The following is a 19,738-nucleotide window of genomic DNA, read 5'->3' on the forward strand; positions in this document are numbered from 1 at the left end:
ACCAAAGAAAGAGGTGTCAAAGAATCCACTCAAATAGAATGCCATGAGACCTGAGTGGTCTCAAGTTAAACCCATAGAGAAATTTAATAGACTGTAACTAGAGTTGGAGAAAAACACCACTAAAGGAAAACACTGAGTGAGAAAGGCTTAGTCCTGAAAAGGACTTAGCAAAAGTCTTCATCAGAGGCACATCTTTTATAGGGAAAAGTTTTATAGGGAAAATATAACCTCAGGGATTTTTTCAGGGGAGGAGGGTAAATACCAGGTTAAGATTTAGTTGCTTGGAGGGAGGGATCAAAGAGGAGCTAGTTGGAATGCATCTGGCAGACCAGGTCCCAGACTGGTTTAAAGATCATCAATATGTCAAAGATTATTTAAAGATGCCCATACAATGGAGGCTGAAAAAAAGAGTTCCATCCTTAAAATACAAATAGGGTACTCTGGGACTTGATTAAGCCTGTAAGAGCGGGGATGGGCTTCATAAACTCAAAGTCCACATCAGAACCAAAAAGCAGAATGAATTAGAAACAAAAATCCAATAATATACTGTTCATAAGAAACATAATTGAAAGAGAGAAAAGTTACCTATGGCAATATAAGAAAAAGAAACTTGATGGAATAAAAATAGGCAATAAGGAAATAAAACTAATCGCTCTTTAAAGAAGCTATGATGGTATATCCTAAGATTAACTAAAAAAATTAATTAAGAACTGGTAGAGCATCACTCCTCAAGCCAAGAGGACCTGAGTTTAAATCCAGTCTCAGATATTTAATACTTAACAAATTGGATGACCCTAGGCACATCACTCAACTGCAAATGCTTAATTAAATAAACAGACAAACTAATAATGAATGAATGATTAGCAACTTTAGCAAAGTTGTGGGATATAAAATGAACCTAAATAGTGTTTCTATGTAATGCCAATAAAACCTAGCAGGAAGAGACAAGAGAAATGCCAAATAAAATAAATGTAGACAATACAAAATACTTAGGAATCTACTTGACAAGACAAATTTAAGAACTTTATGAATACAGTGACAAAATAATTCACATAAATATACACACATCTAAATAACCAAAGAAAGATTCACTTCTCACTGAGAGGCTAAGACAATATAATTAAAATGACAAATCTGCCTAAATTTATTTACTTATTCAGTGCCATACCAATCAAAATACTATTTTACAGACCTGGAAAAGAATTAACCAAATTCATATGTTAGAACAAAAGGTCAAAAATATCAAAAGAATCTATTTAAAAAAAAGAAGTGAAGGAGACTCAGCAGTATTAGATTTCAAACTAAATTACAAAGTCATTATCATCAAAGCACTCTAGTACAGGCTAAAAAATTAGTGATAGATCAGTAGAATAGATTAGGTACATAATATATAGTAGTAAATTACCATAATAGTCTGTAATGTTCTCTCTAAAGTGTAATGTTCTCTGTTGAGGTTTTCTTAAGAGTCTCTGGAGGCAGCCTTCGTTTCAATTCAATAATCACCACAAGTGCAGCCAGGTGTTAAAGTCCAAATCCTTTATTATCTCCTTCACTTGGGGGCCTGGTTAGCTTTCTTAGAAGCCTATCTCTCTCCTTGGTTCCAAGAACTGAGCTCCTGCCTGCCTTCTCTGGTTCTGAACCTCTCCAAATCCAAAGGTTTGCACTTCAGCCTCCAGCCACAACAAAGGTGGATGATGGAGTGAATCTGTCTCAGCCTCCAAAAGTTTCTACTGCACTTGTCTCTTTTGGCCCTGAGAACTTCTAGCTTATATGCTCTACACTGAGTAAACACCAATCATTATATCACTAGGAAACCATTATTCATTGTAGGATTAAATCAATGCTAAACTAGATTTAACCATTGTCTCCTCAATTCCACTTAGTACCTTGTTTCAAGTTCTGGCCCACAAACATCTCCTTGTAGAATTAAATCAATCATCCTGAACCATGCTAAATTAGATAACTATTGTCTCTATCAATTCCACCGACTTAGTACTTTGTAAGAATCCTTTGTTTCAAGTTCAGAATTCTGGCCCAAAACAATAGTCCAATGTTAGATAAATTCAGAATCTAAGCTTTGGGGGCAATAAGTCACTATTCAGCAAAAATTGTTTGGAAAATTGTACAACAGAAACCAGGTATATTCCAATATCTCATACCACCTACCAAAATAAGGGCAAAATGGGCACATGATTTAGGACATTATGAACAAATTTAAGGAAGCATGAGAAAAAAAAATAATCTGATAGAACTTTGGTTAACAAAGATTTTATGACCAAGCCAGATAGTTAGGATACAGGAAGCAAAATGGAAAGTTTTAGTTACACGATTGTTAAAAAGATTTCATGACCAAACGAGATAGCTAGGATCACTGGAAGCAAAATGGAAATTTTTAGTTACACGAAATTAAAAACTGCCCAGAGTCACACAGCTAGAAGTGTTAAGTGTCTGAAGGTACATTTGAACTCAGTCCTCCTGACTTCAGCGCTGGTGCTCTATCTACTGCGCCACCTAGATGCCCCTCAAGGAATAATCTTAAGAAAAACAACAATGAAAGATTTTAGTGTTCTGATCAACAAAGCAACTGAGTTCAGAGTACAAGACGAGTATTTTAAAACACAGCCCATATGTTAAAATTGTTTTGCTTGACTATACTCATCTGCTACAGAACATTATTTCTATTTGAAGTTTGAAATGATTTGAGTTACTAAGTAATGATAGTTGTGAAAAAGGAGGGAAGGAGAAAGAGAAACCAATAGGAGGGAGATAGAGGCAGGAGGGAAAGGAGATAAAGAAAAGAGTAGGAAGGAAGGAGAGAAAAGGAAATGAGGGAAGGAAGATATTTTCACAAGAAAATAATTTATCATATGCAATCCTCCTTTTTGTTCTTCACATACTGAAATTCTACTATTTGATGACAATGACTGTTAAATTCAAAATGATGAAGAAAATTTAAAACCTTAAACAAGGAAGCTTTCATTAAGGGACACGATAAAAAGAAGACTAAAAAGATAACACTCAATGCAGAGGAAAACAGAAAAGCTGAGGGCTCAGAAAGGCTTTCTCTGCCAACTACCTCATAAATGTAACATTCATGAATAAGTCAAATGTTCCCGTTTTTAGATTCTATTCTTTTTTATATGTATATTAAAATATTTGTAAAGGATTATTAAATTCCTGATGAAAAATAAAATTGCAAACAATGCAGGGATAAGCATTACTATATAAAACTGGGAAATCTCTGCTTTAAGGTTTGTAAAAGATTATGTATATTACCCTTTTATAATTTACTCATAACAATCCTCTAAAGGAAGCAATTATACTAGATATTACCAACTCTTCTTAACCAAAGAGGAAGGAAAGATTTTACTTGCTGATGGTCACATAGTAACTAAGAAAAGTTGAAAAGATTCAAACAAACTTCTCAAATCCAAAAGATCTTTTCATACTTTTCCACTAATACTACTACCTTTGCAGGTCTTGACTATTGTCAAAATAAATAATGTAACAAGAACCTAAATCACAGTTGTGGGATCTGTCTGTTCCAAGAAAAGAAACGATGTAATGGTCAATTAAGGGTTTTGTTTTGTTTTCAAACCCTTTCTGGTGCACTCTAAGTGCACTCTAAGTATTAATCCAAGACTGCATTCTAAACAAAAATCATAAGTATATATATCCTTTCAATGTACAGAAACAATATGCTTTTGGCAATTTGATTAAAATCCTTTTCTCACACTAATGAGCAACTAACTTAGTTTTCTGTGGGTTGTATTGAAGGAAGCTTGATTTCTTCTATGAGAAGATTTCCTTCATATATTAAGAATAGCCGAGATGCCTTTGGATCTAATATTAACAACTCTCTTTTGCTGCACTGTTATACTAGCACTACTCATTTAAACTGTTAAATAAAAATGGCAATAGAAAAATCATTTTTAAAATAAATACATAAATGAAAGATTGTGTGACTTTCTAAAGTACAGTCTTAAGGATGTCTCATCATCAGAACTTTTCAGATATCTCCCTTCCCCTACCCCCAAAAATAAAAACACAACACTCCTTTGGGACTTGTGCCATAATAGAAAGTATTTGTTCTTTCCAAGCAAGTGTCAAGAACTAAAATACATAAAGACAAGTCAAGAAAGTATTGTAATGACAATTACAAAGCATAGTCAAATGAAGAGTCAAATAAGATATAAATTAGCCTCCGACTGTTTCACATGGTTTATATTTTAAGTAAAAGCTTATTGTAATAAAGACAATTACATGTTAAATTCTACTGCATTTAACAACCAAAAGATTTCCCGTAAGCTCTGAGCTAGAAGTGACCATCTATTCTAATTCCCACTATTAAAAAAATAAGAAAGTGAAATACCATAGAAACAAAATAACTTGTCTATCTTGTCTATGTTCATAGTCCTAGTTCCATTCAACTAAACCATTACCCAGAATCTACACTGGAGAATACAAAAATAGGAAAAACAGAAACAAAAACAGGTTTAAAAAAAATCCATTTCCCTGAATTCAATCTACATAAGTAAATTCTGTGATAGATGGCCTGAAGTCAAATAAAATTTTTGTGACTCAATAAAACGAGTGTGCAAAGACCAAGATACAAAATGATATCAGACATTTGAGGAATTTCATTAGAGGACTCATGGGCCATAATCGTAGAATCTCATACATAGTTCAAATATGATAGTTATTGGCTAATAGGAATACAGGTTTATAAAGGAAGATACTTTGGAAGTAATCTGTTCAAGACTTCTCAATTCACAGATGAAGAAATGGAGTCCTATAGAGGATTACATGACTTAATCAAGACTTAAAAGAACAAATCAAGGATCTGAAGCCAAGTGTTCGAATCTAAATCAAACAAGTGCTCTAGTAATCACACCACAATGCTGCTATGAAAAGAGCATAAAGACTGACATTCAATTGTTCGGTTTCAAACTTCCGGTTAGATTGGTTTTGTTTATCTGAATTTCTTTAGTCTCAAGTTATTTCTTACATGATGGACTTGTCAAATGATCCAATCATTCTTGGAAACAATTTCGAACTATGCCCAAAGGGCCATAAAATTGTGTATGTGCTTTGATGCAAAAATACTACTGCTAGGTATGTATCTCCCCTCCCTGAGAGAGAGAGAGACAGAGACAGAGAGAGACAGACACACTGAAAAAAACCTATTTGTACAACAATATTTATAGCAGTTCTTTTTGTGGTGGCAAAGAAAGTGGAAATCTTAATGACATCCATAGACTAGGGAATGGCTAAATAAGATATGGTATATGAATTTAATGGAATATTAAATGATGATTTCAGAAAAACCTGGGAAGTCTTACAAAAAATGGATACAAAGAGAAGTTAGCAGAACCAGGAGAACATTATACACAGGTATAGTAATATTATATGACAATCAACCGAGAAAATTTAGCTAATCTCAGACAATTCCAAAGCGCATTATGAAAAATAAGATCTACCCTACACAGAAGGAATTGGTGGACTCTACATGTAAATCAAATCACAGTATTTTTCACTTTCTTTTTTTGAGAGGTGAGAGATAGGGAGATGGAGGAAGACATGGGGTTTTTGTCTTTTTTTACAATATGACTAATATGGAAATGTTTTGCATGATTGCACATGTATAACATAGCAAATTGCTAACTATTTCAGGCAGGGGAGAGAAGGGAAAGAAATAAAGAGCTTTTTTTAAATCAATGTTAAAAATTGTTTATGCATGTATTTGGAAAGGGAAATACTATTTCAAGATGGAGAAAAATAAAGTTGGATCTTGTAGGTGGAGAAAGTGGGTTTACTAGTATGTGACTGGTATAAAAAATGATAGTTGGGAAAGGAATGATCACTATCCTGTGAGAAGGGAAAAAAACCAAAACACCTCATCCCAGGAATAGGGAACTACTTATTAGGAAAATACTGAAAGAGTATACCATTTAATAGAAATGATTTTAGAGATAGGACAGTCCTTTCAGTTTGTAGATGAACTATTTGTAGCTCAAAGTCATATTAAATAGCAGAGAAGATTTGAACCCAAGCCTTGTAACTTTAAACCCAGCAACCTTTTTCCTCTAGGACATGGTAGGGAAGAACAGTTAATATTCCAATCTGGTTGAAGCCTAACTATAATGGAAATCCTGCTTCACTAATAAGATAAGGATTTTATTATGCCATATTGTCTAAAATTAAAAATGACAAAATTGTTATCACCTCCCAAATAAAACTCTATGTGAACTTTGCTAATAAATCTTAATTTAAAAATATGATTTTCAACAGAATGACTCCAAAAGTTTCACAGTCCAAGAAATGTAACCAGTACCTCTTATACATAAATTAATTTTGGAATTAAGGAAGACAACACCAGTAATTTAATGTATTGCTGCTATGATTATGTTTAATATTTATTCGATTATATATAATGAAGAAAAATATTGTTATAATAAATTTAATAAATGTGTATTAAAAAGAGCAGAAAAAGATAACTGTTATCTGATTCCAAGAGATAATTTGACAAACTTATCTCCAATTTAAACAAACTAAAACTCTGAGCTCTGAAAATACAAATTTTGCTTCTTTGCTACCACAGATCCAAGTTCCCTGAACTAATATGTAAATAGCAGGAAGAAACAGTAAAAGAAACAATATATCTCTACATAGTAGGCATTTAATAAACCTTTGCTGAATTTAATAAATATGAAGAGACTCCAAAACTATAATCCAGAGATTTGATAAAAATCTCACAATATCAACATACTAAATTTAAGGGACAGAATGATGAAGTAGGAAAAAGAGAAAGCTTAACTACCCCCCAATACAAATATCTGAAGGAGCATTATTTGGATTAGAACAATTATTGTTAATAGTTTCCTCAAAGAATATGTGAGGCAAATAGGTTTCACTGAAAACAAGAAATTTCACTGAAAATTGGTCTGTAAGACAAACTGTCACATTTTCTGAAAATACTAAAAGAACAAGAATTTCTAATCACAAATTTTAAAACTGCTTTCTAAGGTGAACTATGCCAACTGTTTCATGATGATCATTGAATACTACATCTCAACCAAAAATTTAACAAGATTCCATTTTATTTTTGCACACTAATTAAAAGCTTTTAAAAATTTATGTATATGAATTTTATACCAAACTGTTTACTTCAAGCTATGACAAATGTCTTTAAAGAACTATAAATTCTTTGATCATAAAGAACATTAGCTTCCAGTTTACAATTAATCATGTAGCTTTTAAAACCTAAGCAGAAAAAGAGTTAGTTAGCAGGGAGGCAAATTATAGTACTTAGGCATGCTATTTATATTTTTATTAAAAGATTAGTATTCTCATGTGACTAGCACGGCATCATACCATTACAAAGTACTAGGCAGCCAGGGCTACCAGCATCACTAAAAATAATACCCAACAACAAACAACACAGCAAACTTCAAAACTTCATTATGTAGAATAAAAGCTGGTAAAAGATTTATTTACTTGTCAACCTAACAGTGATCATATAAACCAACTTTAGTAATTAAATCATCCAAAGAAATACATGCAATCAATACATCCCTCTCATGCTGTGTTTCATGCTGCTTTTCAATGCTGAATAGAAAAGGGTAGCAATATTGTTTGCACATATGTAAAATGTCCTTTAAAACCTGACTTACCACCCACTATATATCTGACTTTTTCATTTTAAAGTCTCCAACTAACAAAAATAAAATTTAGCTGGAAAAAGATGCTTTTAAGTAGATGTGTCATGTGATTAGCAACAACAAATCCACTTACTTTTTTCTCTTTCTCATGATGTTTATCCTGAGAGTGAGAGGAAGAATCACTTAAACTTTGATCATATGACCTATTAGATCCCCGTTTGCTCTTTTTCTAAAAGAGAAAATATATATATGTATATGTATATATACATATGTGCATATGTATATAAGATAGTAAAGGAATTATTTTTTAAAGGCATAAGCCATTTTAAATGGGAAGCTTATAAAATATCTTAACAGGAAAAATGTCCCAATTTTTTCATTCTATGTAATTAGCTTGGACAGCAGTAAAATAATTATCCAAAGCATAGCAAAAACAAAATCACAGCCTGATCTTGAAATATTTTAAATACCATGGTTTTCATGATAAAAGAAAATGTATCTACTATTTTAAAACAAATTTACCACATTTTAAATGTCTGTTTTGTAAGTCTCAACTAAAAAGAAAATGCTGTCTTTTAAGACAGCTACTAAAACTAGAAGTAAATATTTGGAAAACCACTGCATGCCTCTAAACAAAGCACGAGGTCTTCCAATACATGTTAATACCAGTGACAAACACAGTTCTTTAAAATTAGCCTTTATACATTTAATTATCAAGCTATTATTAGAAAATAAGTGAAAAAAGTTATGTCAATATCAGACCCATGCATTTACAAGACATTAATAACAGCATGACTAGTAGATAGTAAGAAAAACAGTTTATATAACACTGAAGCCATTGCATAAAAAGGGAATAAAATGAGTTCATTTCTGAGTGATCATAAGCAACAAGTATAAAACTAAACAACACTGCTCACACAAGATGTTGGGAATTATCATGCAACCACACAGTTTAATTTTTAATAAAGCTACACAATTAATAAGGTGTTTAGGACAGTATCTTAAATGCCCAGAAAACAAAGAGAAAACTCCTATTGTCCTTTTAATATTGCTCTTATAACATTTGATCTTTAAATCTCTAACTGATAAGCTTGTGGATTTCACTGGAATGATATATACAAGTATAAATGCACAATTACAAATATTCTGAATTATTCTAGGTTAGATTAGATTCATTAAATGGAGATCTCTTTCATATGTGTGTATGTGTGTGTGTTTGTGTGAAAGACAGAAAGAGACAGAAAGAAAGAGATGTTTCTAGCTCAATTTTAAAATGCCATTCTGTTAAAAACAACAACAACTAAAAACACACAAACAAAAAATGCCAAGAGGGAAAAAAATAAGGCCACAAACCATTAAGTACAATTCAATAAGACTGAGACACTAACAGTTAAGACATCAAATATACATATATTTGCCCCTGAAAGTAAAGTTTGAACATTATATGGTCAACTAATATTTAACACAATTATCAATTCTTATATTAAAAAGCTCACATATATTTAATTAACAATAGTAATTCCCCAGAGAAATTTAGTGAACGTCTCTAATCTAAAATATTTAAACAATGAGAAAAATAAAATATACTGATTTGAGTTTCATTTCTTCTAAAAAAGCAAAATCCACAGAAGTTATGAAATTGAAAGAGGAAAAAACCAGTGGCACAAATGATTCATAAAGTGGATAATCCATTCAAGTATTTCAATTCCAGATTAAGCTGAAAATACTAAAATAAAACTCTTTATGTAACTGTCACAATTAAAAGAACATATCCATGTTTAGTTGACTATTGGGTTTTTTAAATACCATAAGTGGCATCGTAGAGCAAATTATCTTTCCAACAGAAACTATCAAAACAAAAACTCATTTGCTATTTTACTTACATAAAAGGGAAAAAAGGCAAAACTTTTCTAAACAATACACTTACTCTCAAATCAAAACATTTTAATTTTCATATAAATTTAAAAATAAATTCTTACCAGCTTACTAAAATGGTATTTACAGTAGCCACAGTATTGGACATTATCTGCCCCATTACCTTCTTCTTCACAAAGGAGTCCTGCAAACTGGGCACTGAAAATAAAAGCCAAAAATATAAAAAACATTCAAACCATAATAATATCTTTATACATCAAATTCTCCTGAAGGCACAAAAGATTTTTTAATATATTCCTCCTCTATTCTAGAGATAAAATAATCCCCATAGTCTACATTTGAATAGATAAAATAATTCTTCCATCAACTGCAAAGAACTGAAAAAACCTCTTAAGAAGCAATGGAATTAAAGTTTAAATCCAGCTCTTGCAACAGAAATATTAAATGTTCACCATACTATTATTATATCCTTTACCTCCCTTTGCCTGTTCCATTCCTTCCTTTTCTTTCTCCCCTTCTTGCCACGCGCCCACCTCCCGAAAGTCCCAATGATCTCTCTCTCTTCAGCTCAGTCTGTTCTCATCCACAATATCCACTGGACGTTCAGGCTCACAGCTTAGGGTTTAAGTTCCTGTAGTTCGTAATTGTGCCATTTTCTAAGAATGTAACCACAGAAAATGGGATGGGATTACTCTATTCATGAAGATGTTAACACTGTATCTGTTTTTGAAAATGAAAGTACCTTTCTGGGGGGAATCTAATCACATCTAAATTTTTTACTTTTTTGACATGGTGAAGAAATTAACTTGATGCTATTACAAAACCTCATCAACCAATTGTCCTGTCCAACACGAATGTCCTAACTTTTGAGGCTTTGGACACTTCTTCCAGAAAGTCTTTACTGAAAGTAATGCAACTAATATTTATCTCATCCACCATGCCATAACATAAAGCAAAGCCTAAGTAGAACCCTTAGTAAATATATTTTTCCTAGTTTAACAGCAGTGATCAGAAACCGGTCTAAATTTTATCCCATTTAATGCAAGGAAGAAAGAGGTTTCTACAGTGAGTACAGAAATACTTGGAAAGAATAAATCAATGTCAATAATTAAACAACTAAATTAAACTTCTCCTTAGCATAATGTTGTAGAAAGACGGCTGTTTGACTAAACGTGAATAGTTTAACCTTCCAGAACTGGAATTTCCTTATGTGCAAAATTAGGGGCTTAGATTAAATGACGTCAGAAATTCAAGTGTTAATATTGTGTGTCAAAGCAACTATCTAGTAATTTCAAAAAGGAAAAGAACTAGTAATAAAATTCATGGCCTCAGATAGATACATACAAAGGAACAAAGTAACATGCAGATGAAATAGTGACAGTAACTTAAGAAGGTAAATTTACCTCAAGGGTAATAACAAGATCTATTAATGGATGAAATATGACCGTCTCTGATAATAAGCTCCCTTCAAAAGAAATAGAAGAGGTAAAAAATAAATTGGTAGAATAAGACTGTACAATAAGAATGGATTAGCACGGTACTAATGACCAATAGAAGTAAAAAGTGATTTTGCCATCTGGGCACACACCTAAATACCTAAACAGAAAGAGGAAGAAAATGAGTTTGGGAAATCCGGCACAGCAACATGATACAGGAGTGATAGGAAATATCAAATACCTAAATCTTGGCCCAAAGAGATGGGTATCTAACAATCTCTTCAATAGTTTTATAGTAATTTAGCCCTTCAAAAGATAATAAATTCCCAAAAAGGAAATCTCTACCCTGGAAGTGATTTTCATCAAATGGAACAAATGATTGCTGGGGTAAAGACTATGTGAACCAGCAAGGAAAATGTCCATACCCCTTTTCAAATCTTCTTGAGTTTGTGATACATAAAAATATGAAAGCCAGAAATGGCTGCTATGACCCTTGGGTTTTGAGTAAAATAGATTTCAAAGAGTCCACAAGAAAGACAAGTGTTACAAGGTTTTGCAAAAATGAATGCTGAAAACTATCTTTGCATGCATTTGGAAAAATAAAAAGAGGGGAAGTATCTAAAGAGATCAACATTAAGCACTTTAAAGAGACCATATAAAACATAGAAAGTGGCATTAAATATAAAAGCGTAGTATCATCCTTCCATGAGTGGTAATGTTCATTATGGGGTAAATGATATGAGCTTAATCTCTTCCCCTTTCAGGAAGAAGCTCAAATGGCAATTATCTGATATAACATATTTTCCAAGATTATCCAGTTAGTATAGTGTAATAGTAAGGATGGAAATTTTTTTGTCTATCCCTCAAATCTCTGGGCAGCTTTAAACAACTTTGGAGATATTGATTAGCATATCTTTAAACAGGTCTGGAACCTGGTTCTTCCAGGTATAATTTCATCTTGTTCTTTGGTCCTTCCTCCGAGCTCTACTTTTACTTCCCTGATTTCCCTGAGAAACCCCCAAGGTTGTATTTCCCCTATAAAAGATCTTATTATGAGGAAGAGCTCTGCTAAGTTCTTTTCAGAACTAAGACCACTATGAGGATATTCTCTCTTTTCCACTCATGATGTTTATCCTTTAATGGCACAGTCTAGCTAACTCTAGTTAGTCTGTTAATCTCATCTTTGGATCTATCTAGTCTGCCAGTCAAAGCCTGCTCAGGTTTCATGGACTATTGCTTTAATGGATTCTTCCAAATTCCTTTCCTTTATAACTATATGCTTTCCCATTCTATTTCATATTTACCATTTCAGGTATCTATTGTATTCCTTTATTTTGTCTGTAACCTTTTCTCCTAAATAAATCTACCTTTTGCCAAAGAGAATGGCCACTGTAAATTTGTCACATGTTTATTTCAAACTAGGAATTCCTAGCCTGACCTCAACAGTAAGAATAATGAAGAAACTAAAGGTCATACAGAAAAGGGATGAAATAGTTGTAGGATTTTTAACTATATTGAGAAAAAAGATGAAGATCAAAAACATCACTGTTAGGGATAGATAGGATAAAAAATAATAAAGAGAAACCTGGTCAAAGTTCACTTTACTTGTTTTCTCTACCAAGGAAAATGATCTTTGGATCTGAAGAAAAAGAAAATGGCTACTAATTAACTCAATAAGGAAGACTATAGTAATATATTAAGAAAGTAATATAAAAAGAAAGCATCTAGGTGCTTGATAAGTTCAATTCCTCTAAGTAACATCAACATTTTTGGATTAAAAAACAACAACAAATAGGTAGGCTTCCTTTCCTAATCACTAATTTCTGAAAGATTAAGGAGAATGAGTTACCATAAGTTTTGGAGAAAACTAGACTATCAAAATATTTTTTTTAAAAAAAAATTTTTAATTAAATGAAGATAGTCTAATAACTACCTGTCAATGGACCGGATTTTTATGGATTTTTATTCCTGGAAAAATTCTAAGTGATAATATTAAAGAAATACCTAAGGAACATATAAAAAAGGAAGATCATAAAAAGACCACGTCTTAATAACAGGTATACAAGGAAGGGTTTTTATTAATGGCTTGGGCAAGTAGTTAACAGAAATACAACATAGAAAAGAATATTAATGAAACATCTAAAATATGTAAAAGAATACAAAGTTCAGAAGAGTACATAGATAAGCAGGGCAATGTTAGTGTAATACATTAAATTTTGTATATATTTTTAAATATGTTATAATACTCAGAGTTTTTTATACCTAGAATTTCTGGTTTTTCTTGAATATTAATATATTCATGCTTGTGGATCATTTATGATAACAAAAAAAGTTTAAAGAAAAACTAGCAGACTGATTTCCTTTTCCGAGAGCATTGCTACACTAGTAAATCAGTGAAATACTTTAGGGTTTCTCAACCTTTTTTGCGCTTCAAGCTCTTTTAGGAATGTGAAAAAGCCAACAAATCAATCCTCACAATAACGTTTTTTTTTCTTTTTTTTTTTTTACAATAACGTTTTAAAAGGCAAAAAACCAAATTACATTACAAAAGAAACTACTTAAATAGTTATCAATTTTTTTTAAAAGTTCGTGGATCTTAGATTAAAACTCCCTACTTTAGATAGTTTACTTAGATTTTACTAAACTTTAGGAAAGCAACTGACAATTTCTTATTCATTCTTCTTTCATAGGAAAAAATGGAGGTATAGTAGATCACAATAAAACTATGTGAATAAGCATTAAACATTTATATATCATCAAGGAGAAAGGGAAACGGAAGCCTCTCTTTCAATATCAACTATAAAAGAAGTTTCCAATGAAATGCCCTTGAGATCTACAACTAAAAGTAGAAACAATGGAATGTACTTCTATGAGGTGTGTATTATTCTCTGTTGGCACCAATTCAAAAACAAAATAAAATAACAACAAAAAAAGTCCAGCAAAACTATTTCAACTTCCCTTCTAATTCTATCTGCAATACTTCCTCAAAGTACTATCTCTGATCTTTACAAATTCTATGTTTTAACATTTTATTGTACATGACATATTCAGTAATAATCTTAGATTTTACAAAATCATTCTGAAAAGCATGTGGCTTTTATTAAATATCTTCTGTAGTGTGACATTTCAAACTTCATAATGTTCAAATATATTTGTGAGGTTTAAATTGACAACTAGAAACTAGATGCAGACAAGACATTGAGTATCTGAACCCCAAGCTACCTATCGGAATACTCAAAAATCCCATTAAATAATGATAATTTTTACACAAGTATTGCTAACTGTGGATATAAACCTACCCATAACACTTAATTGTGAATAATTTTTCACTATTAAATTCCTTTTTTTCCTCAACGAATTCACTTCCCTACTTCTATACACTTCAAAATAGTAATGTAGAATACTTACCAGGTTACATGGAAAGCTTGTCGACATCCATGTTTATTACATGTCATGCAAGCACCAGTAGCAGCTTTACTCTCTCTTCCTTGTTCATCACAAATGTAGCAAGTCTTTTTAAAGAAAAAAGAAAGACAAAGTAAAATTGCAGAAAAATATTTCAACAAGAGTTTGAGACCATGTTTGGTAAATATTCCTCAAACAAATTCAGTTCATTTTAATAAAGTATTACTTCTTAAATAAAAATGAAATTAGTGAACAATAATACCGTTAAAACTATGACAAATATAAAGCAGCTCGGCTGATTCTTGAAGTAAACAATAACTGTTTAATCTATTTCAATTTATACCATGGTTATGACACAACTCATCAGCATTCTCTGTTCCACAGATCTGAAAGACTTACTAGAAGGTAATTTTGATTATCTATCTGCATTTCAGGAAATGACACATGCAAAACAAGAATCACTTTCTCTGGACTTTGGGAAAGCAAGATAGAATATTAAATGTTGACACAGTACCTTCTGACTTTAAACTTCTGTTTTAAAGTATCAGGGCAGTCTGAGATGCTCTGTCCTCAATTCCACCTGGTAGAACTGATATTGTTCTTTAAAGCACAACTCAGATGTCACATTCTATTAAAAAAAACCTTTCCTAGTCCCCCGCCCTATCTGGAATATGACTTGTTTTGCATTCATCCACTCATTTATCTAATGGCACAGATTTAGAGCTGGAAGGAACCTAAGTGGTCAACTATTCCAAAACTTTCACAAGGAAACTATGAACTAGGGATCTGACCACTGAAAACATAAGCAATTAGTTTGAGGCAGGATTTGAAATAAAATCCTTTAAATTCCAAAGCTAATGTCCTTTCTACTATATTACACTGTTTCCTTGTGATACTGTTCCTGTAACATATAAAAATGCCTTGGAATCAGAAACTTTTGGTTTTGTATCGCTTGGAACTACTCTACACATATTAGCAGTTTAAAATACATTTGCTAGGGGCAGCTAGGTGGCACAGTGGATAGAACACCAGTCCTGAAATCAGGAGGACAGGACCTGAGTTCAAATCTGACCTCAGACACTTAATACCTCCTAGCTGTGTGACCTTAGGAAAGTCACTTAACCTCAATCACAAAAAAAAAAAAAAAAAAAATTAATAAATAAAATACATTTGCTAAATTGATGTTACATTTACAGGTATACTTAATATTAATTATCATTTCTATTAAAAATTGATTAAAAATAAACATTTGTTAATGCATCACATTGGAAGGCATTTATGTTATTTCAAGTTTTATTACTTTCTACAGACAAGTATCGCTTAAACTTTAAAACTTGGTCTATATAGGATTCTCACTATTATACTTTAATGGGTCAAGTGATTTGAAGCCAAGCAAGAATGAAAAAGTAATTTCACATAATGAAGATTCTAGCAACCAAGAGCAAGCATTTTATGAATTATACAAAGTCTTGATATACAAAGAAAAAGAAAATTTACCCAAAGGACCAAATGAAGAAGACAAATGTGTGATTGATCTTTTCCAGGAGATTAAGCAATAGATATTAATTATTAATGTCACATATCTGTATAATGTTCATTTCATTTAGAAAACCCTTGTGAACAAGGGTACAGAGAGTCTCATTTTACAGATGAGAAACATGAAATTCAGAAATGCTAGATCAATAAAGAAAAAGATCACTACCTGCCCCTAGGTTTCACTTCTAGTAAAGGGCAAAATCAGCATCTATAACTTTTTCTTTTTTACTTTAAATCTACTGTTTTTTCTTTTTCAAAAGACATACTCCTCAACTTCAAATATGGTTGAGTTTTCTTCAAGGAAGAGAGCTATTTGGCCTAATGGAAGAAAAAGAATGGCCCTTTAGGATAGATACTATAGTCAAGCATAGCATATTGTACTGATTAATCACATATAAACTAATACATAATTAAAAACTGGAAAAATATAAGAGTGGGAAAAAAAAGTAGTAGATAGAGTTTTATAAAATGCCAAGGACAAATATAAGGAAAAGAAATATTAGGAATCCTTACCTTTTCCTTCAAAAATGCAATGAACAATTACACAAACAAAATGTATTAAATGTATTTTTTAAAGGCATTAAATAAGGTTTTCATTGGGGGGGAGTGGGAGGTGGAACCCAGCAAGCATCCTTTTTGAAATGAGAAAAGAGAAGTTAAGTCAGAAACTTGAGAAGCTGAGAGAAACTCAGAGGGGATAAAAGGATTTGTTAGTAAATATAATGCCAAGATCCTTTCAAACAAACAGTCACTCAAACTACGTTTTCTGGTACCAAAAACGGCCCAAGTTCACTTTTACTAACCGTTATTAACCGTTATGATGAAACTTTCATTCAAATGCCTAATATTAATGACACTTCTTTCCTTTCCAAAAACCATTTCCTAGTCTTTTTCCTAAAGACATAAAACTTTCTCTTTTTCAAAGAATTACCTTAGACAAAAGAGAGAAATAAACCAATTACAAAGGCGTTTCAATATTTCTCAAGCTTTGAGTACTAAAGTATAGTATAAGCATCATCATAGTAACAGCTACAATTATACAGTTCTCTAAGATTTAGATAGTCATCACAAGTATCTTGAAAGATGCTATTTTTATCACCATTTTCAGATGAGGAAAATGAGTCCAGCGGATGTTAAATAACTTAACCAGGGTCACATACTTTTAAGTGTCTAATACTAGACTTGAATTCTAATCCAACACACTTATCAATTCATGCGATTTTATATTTTCTTCCAAGAGAGTAAAATCAAGGAGTGAAAATGATGTGAGAAGAAAGTGAGGAAGTAAGTCAAAACACTGTATGAAGCCACCTAAAGCCATGACAGGACCCTAATCACACCTATGTACAAACCAAGGGCTCTCTCAGAACGATGGCGGCTATCAATAGATTTATTCCTTGGAGAAAGTTGTCAAAGGCAGTCTTCTGACCTAGAATCGCTGGTCTTAACAGATTAAAAGTATGTGTGTTTCTCTACATGTTCAGGATACAAATCCTATCTAAAACCACATTTCCAAAAATGGTATCATAACAGGATTTTACAAAAGCTTTTTATTTGATACGGATATTTGATGATTATTTCCTGTCCTTAAAACCCATTACATAACCCCAAATGTACTGAGGATGACTTTTTATTCGCTCATTCATCATCTTTTCATGCCTCTTCTAGAATTCCATTCTTCATTTTGTCTGCTAAAGATGTCATTTATAACAAATTTATGTGTTAGAGCTAGAAAACTAAGTATTGATATTTAGTATTTCAACAACCTTATCCTCATTTAGCACATGAAGAAACAGAGGACTTAAGTAACTTGCCAAATTCAAACAGCTGTTAAATGGTAGAGCAGAGACTTGTCAATTGACATTTTAAAAAAAATAATCATAGTAATATACACAGAAATAATTATTCTTTAAACTATTAAAGTATCAAATTTTTGATAATCTCTGAATATATCTAATGTGAAAAAAATTTTTCCTGCCAACAAAGCTGCTGATAATGAGGATTTGTAAATTTCATCCTAGCTTTCAAATTCCAATCCTATTAATTCTTTTTTCTTTACTTGCTTATTATCATCAACCCTATATATATTGTCATTGTAATGTTATCAAACATCTTAGTGGGGAGAAAAAAAAAAAAGAACCTTTTGACAACTACCTAGTGAAACTGAAGTTTTCTGAAGTGAAGTCTGCTGTGTAACTGATGATCAAGAATCCTAGAAAAAGTCAAAAGAAATGCCATGTGTCCAATGATAAGTAGTAAATGAACAAACAAGCTGCTATGTGAGCATAATAGAATGTTATTGTACCATAAAAATTATGAATATGTAAAATTAAAAGGAACATGGAAATAATGCAAAATGAAAAGGTATCAGATCAATATACAAACTGATTGCAATTATTTAAAAGAAAATAATAACAGCAACAAATTCTGCAGAAAAAAACCCAGAAATAAAAGAAATCAAAGTTCAACATGAAAATCGATTAGGCATTTTTTATTTTTTTTTTTTTTTTTACAAAAAGCTAATAAATGCCTTTTAAGAGGCAAATTTTAAGTAATATAACTTTAGAATTTTAGATGTAATCATCTCTTTATTTTGCTTATAAATCTGAGTATTTGTTTTTCCTGCTGGTTACTAATTTTAGAATCATCAATAAAGCTGAGTAGCCATGTTAAGAAAAGCAAGATACTAATGAATCTTGGGAGGGGGGAGGGGGGGAGAGAAGAGGCTTAGGTTATTTTAGATTGATAGAAAAACTTTTCTATCTTAATCAGAGGAAGCATGATAGAGGAAAATTAATACTGGATTAGAAGTCAAAAGACTTATGTTAAAATCCTGGCTCTTGCTATTCATTACCTCTCTGACTAAAGGCAATATATTAATTTCTCTGGGCTTCAGTTTAATTATGTAAGGAAGAAAATGTAATGGATGATCTGTAAGATCCCTTCCAGCTCTAAATCTATAGTCCTAGTACTTGTAACATAAAAATCTGCTCTATGCTGATGATGTCCACCTTAGCTAATGCAGGATATCATGACAATCAGTATTCACACAAGCAGAGATGAAAAACAAACAAGAGGGAATAACCAAGGAGAGGTGTCTGAAATTTGGAAGGCTCAACATAATCAATCAAATTAAGAAGCATTAACTATATATCTACTAGGATTCATGCACTATACCAGTACTAGAGATGAAAAGACAAAAGATTTTTTTTAATGTACATGCAAAATAAACAAAAGACAGCAAAATAAAAACAGGGAAAAGTCCAAGAAATTAGGAAGACAAGAAAAGGTCTTCGATGGGAAGACAGTCCTCAAGGAAGTAAGGAAGTATATTCCAGGAACAATGAAAAGGTACAAAGACTTCATATGTGAGCAACAGACACTTCTAACAGAGTGGCTACATTGAGAATAATGTGAGAAAGAAAACTAATCTAAAGAGAGATGTTTATTCACAGGCAGCAAAGAATCAGAGGGAGTATAGAAGAACAGATACCATCTCTCCTGGAATAAGACCAAGCCATAAATTTATTTAGGCTTACAGGTTTGGGGATCATGCAATTACTGATGCAGGTTGCTAGGTATAAGGCAAGCTTATTCATAATCAGGAGGAAAACACCAAGTATTAAGAATAGGTATAAGATATAAGAACTCCAATCTGCATTAAAATTTTATTGGAAATAATGGGCCTTGAGAAAGTTTCAAAGTAAGAAATTTTATTTCCTCACTTCTTGGGAGACACAGCACAGTGAACAGACTCTGGTCTGGAGTCCAGAAGGCTTGAGTTTAAATCTGTTCTCAAGATACTTACTAACTGTAGGATCCTAG

At 32.0% G+C, this 19,738-nt stretch overlaps 1 protein-coding gene across 5 annotated transcripts in view; it reads right to left on the minus strand.

Annotated features, from left to right (window-relative positions):
- MLLT10 (MLLT10 histone lysine methyltransferase DOT1L cofactor) overlaps nt 1-19,738 on the minus strand; it is a 205,086-nt gene that overhangs the window by 123,502 nt on the left and 61,846 nt on the right. For 3 of the 5 annotated variants that reach the window (XM_031939876.1, XM_031939879.1, XM_031939877.1), the window contains exons 6-8: nt 14,381-14,484; nt 9,641-9,734; nt 7,795-7,890 (exon numbers count right to left, since the gene is read on the minus strand). In XM_031939876.1, the coding sequence (XP_031795736.1) occupies nt 7,795-7,890; nt 9,641-9,734; nt 14,381-14,484 (294 nt within the window). Of the gene's footprint in view, nt 1-7,794; nt 7,891-9,640; nt 9,735-14,380; nt 14,485-18,067; nt 18,125-19,738 lie in introns of those variants that run through there. The other 2 variants (XM_031939881.1, XM_031939880.1) reach the window with 2 other exon arrangements.

Source organism: Sarcophilus harrisii, chromosome 5, assembly GCF_902635505.1.
Source record: "Sarcophilus harrisii chromosome 5, mSarHar1.11, whole genome shotgun sequence".
Classification (NCBI taxonomy): domain Eukaryota; kingdom Metazoa; phylum Chordata; class Mammalia; order Dasyuromorphia; family Dasyuridae; genus Sarcophilus; species Sarcophilus harrisii.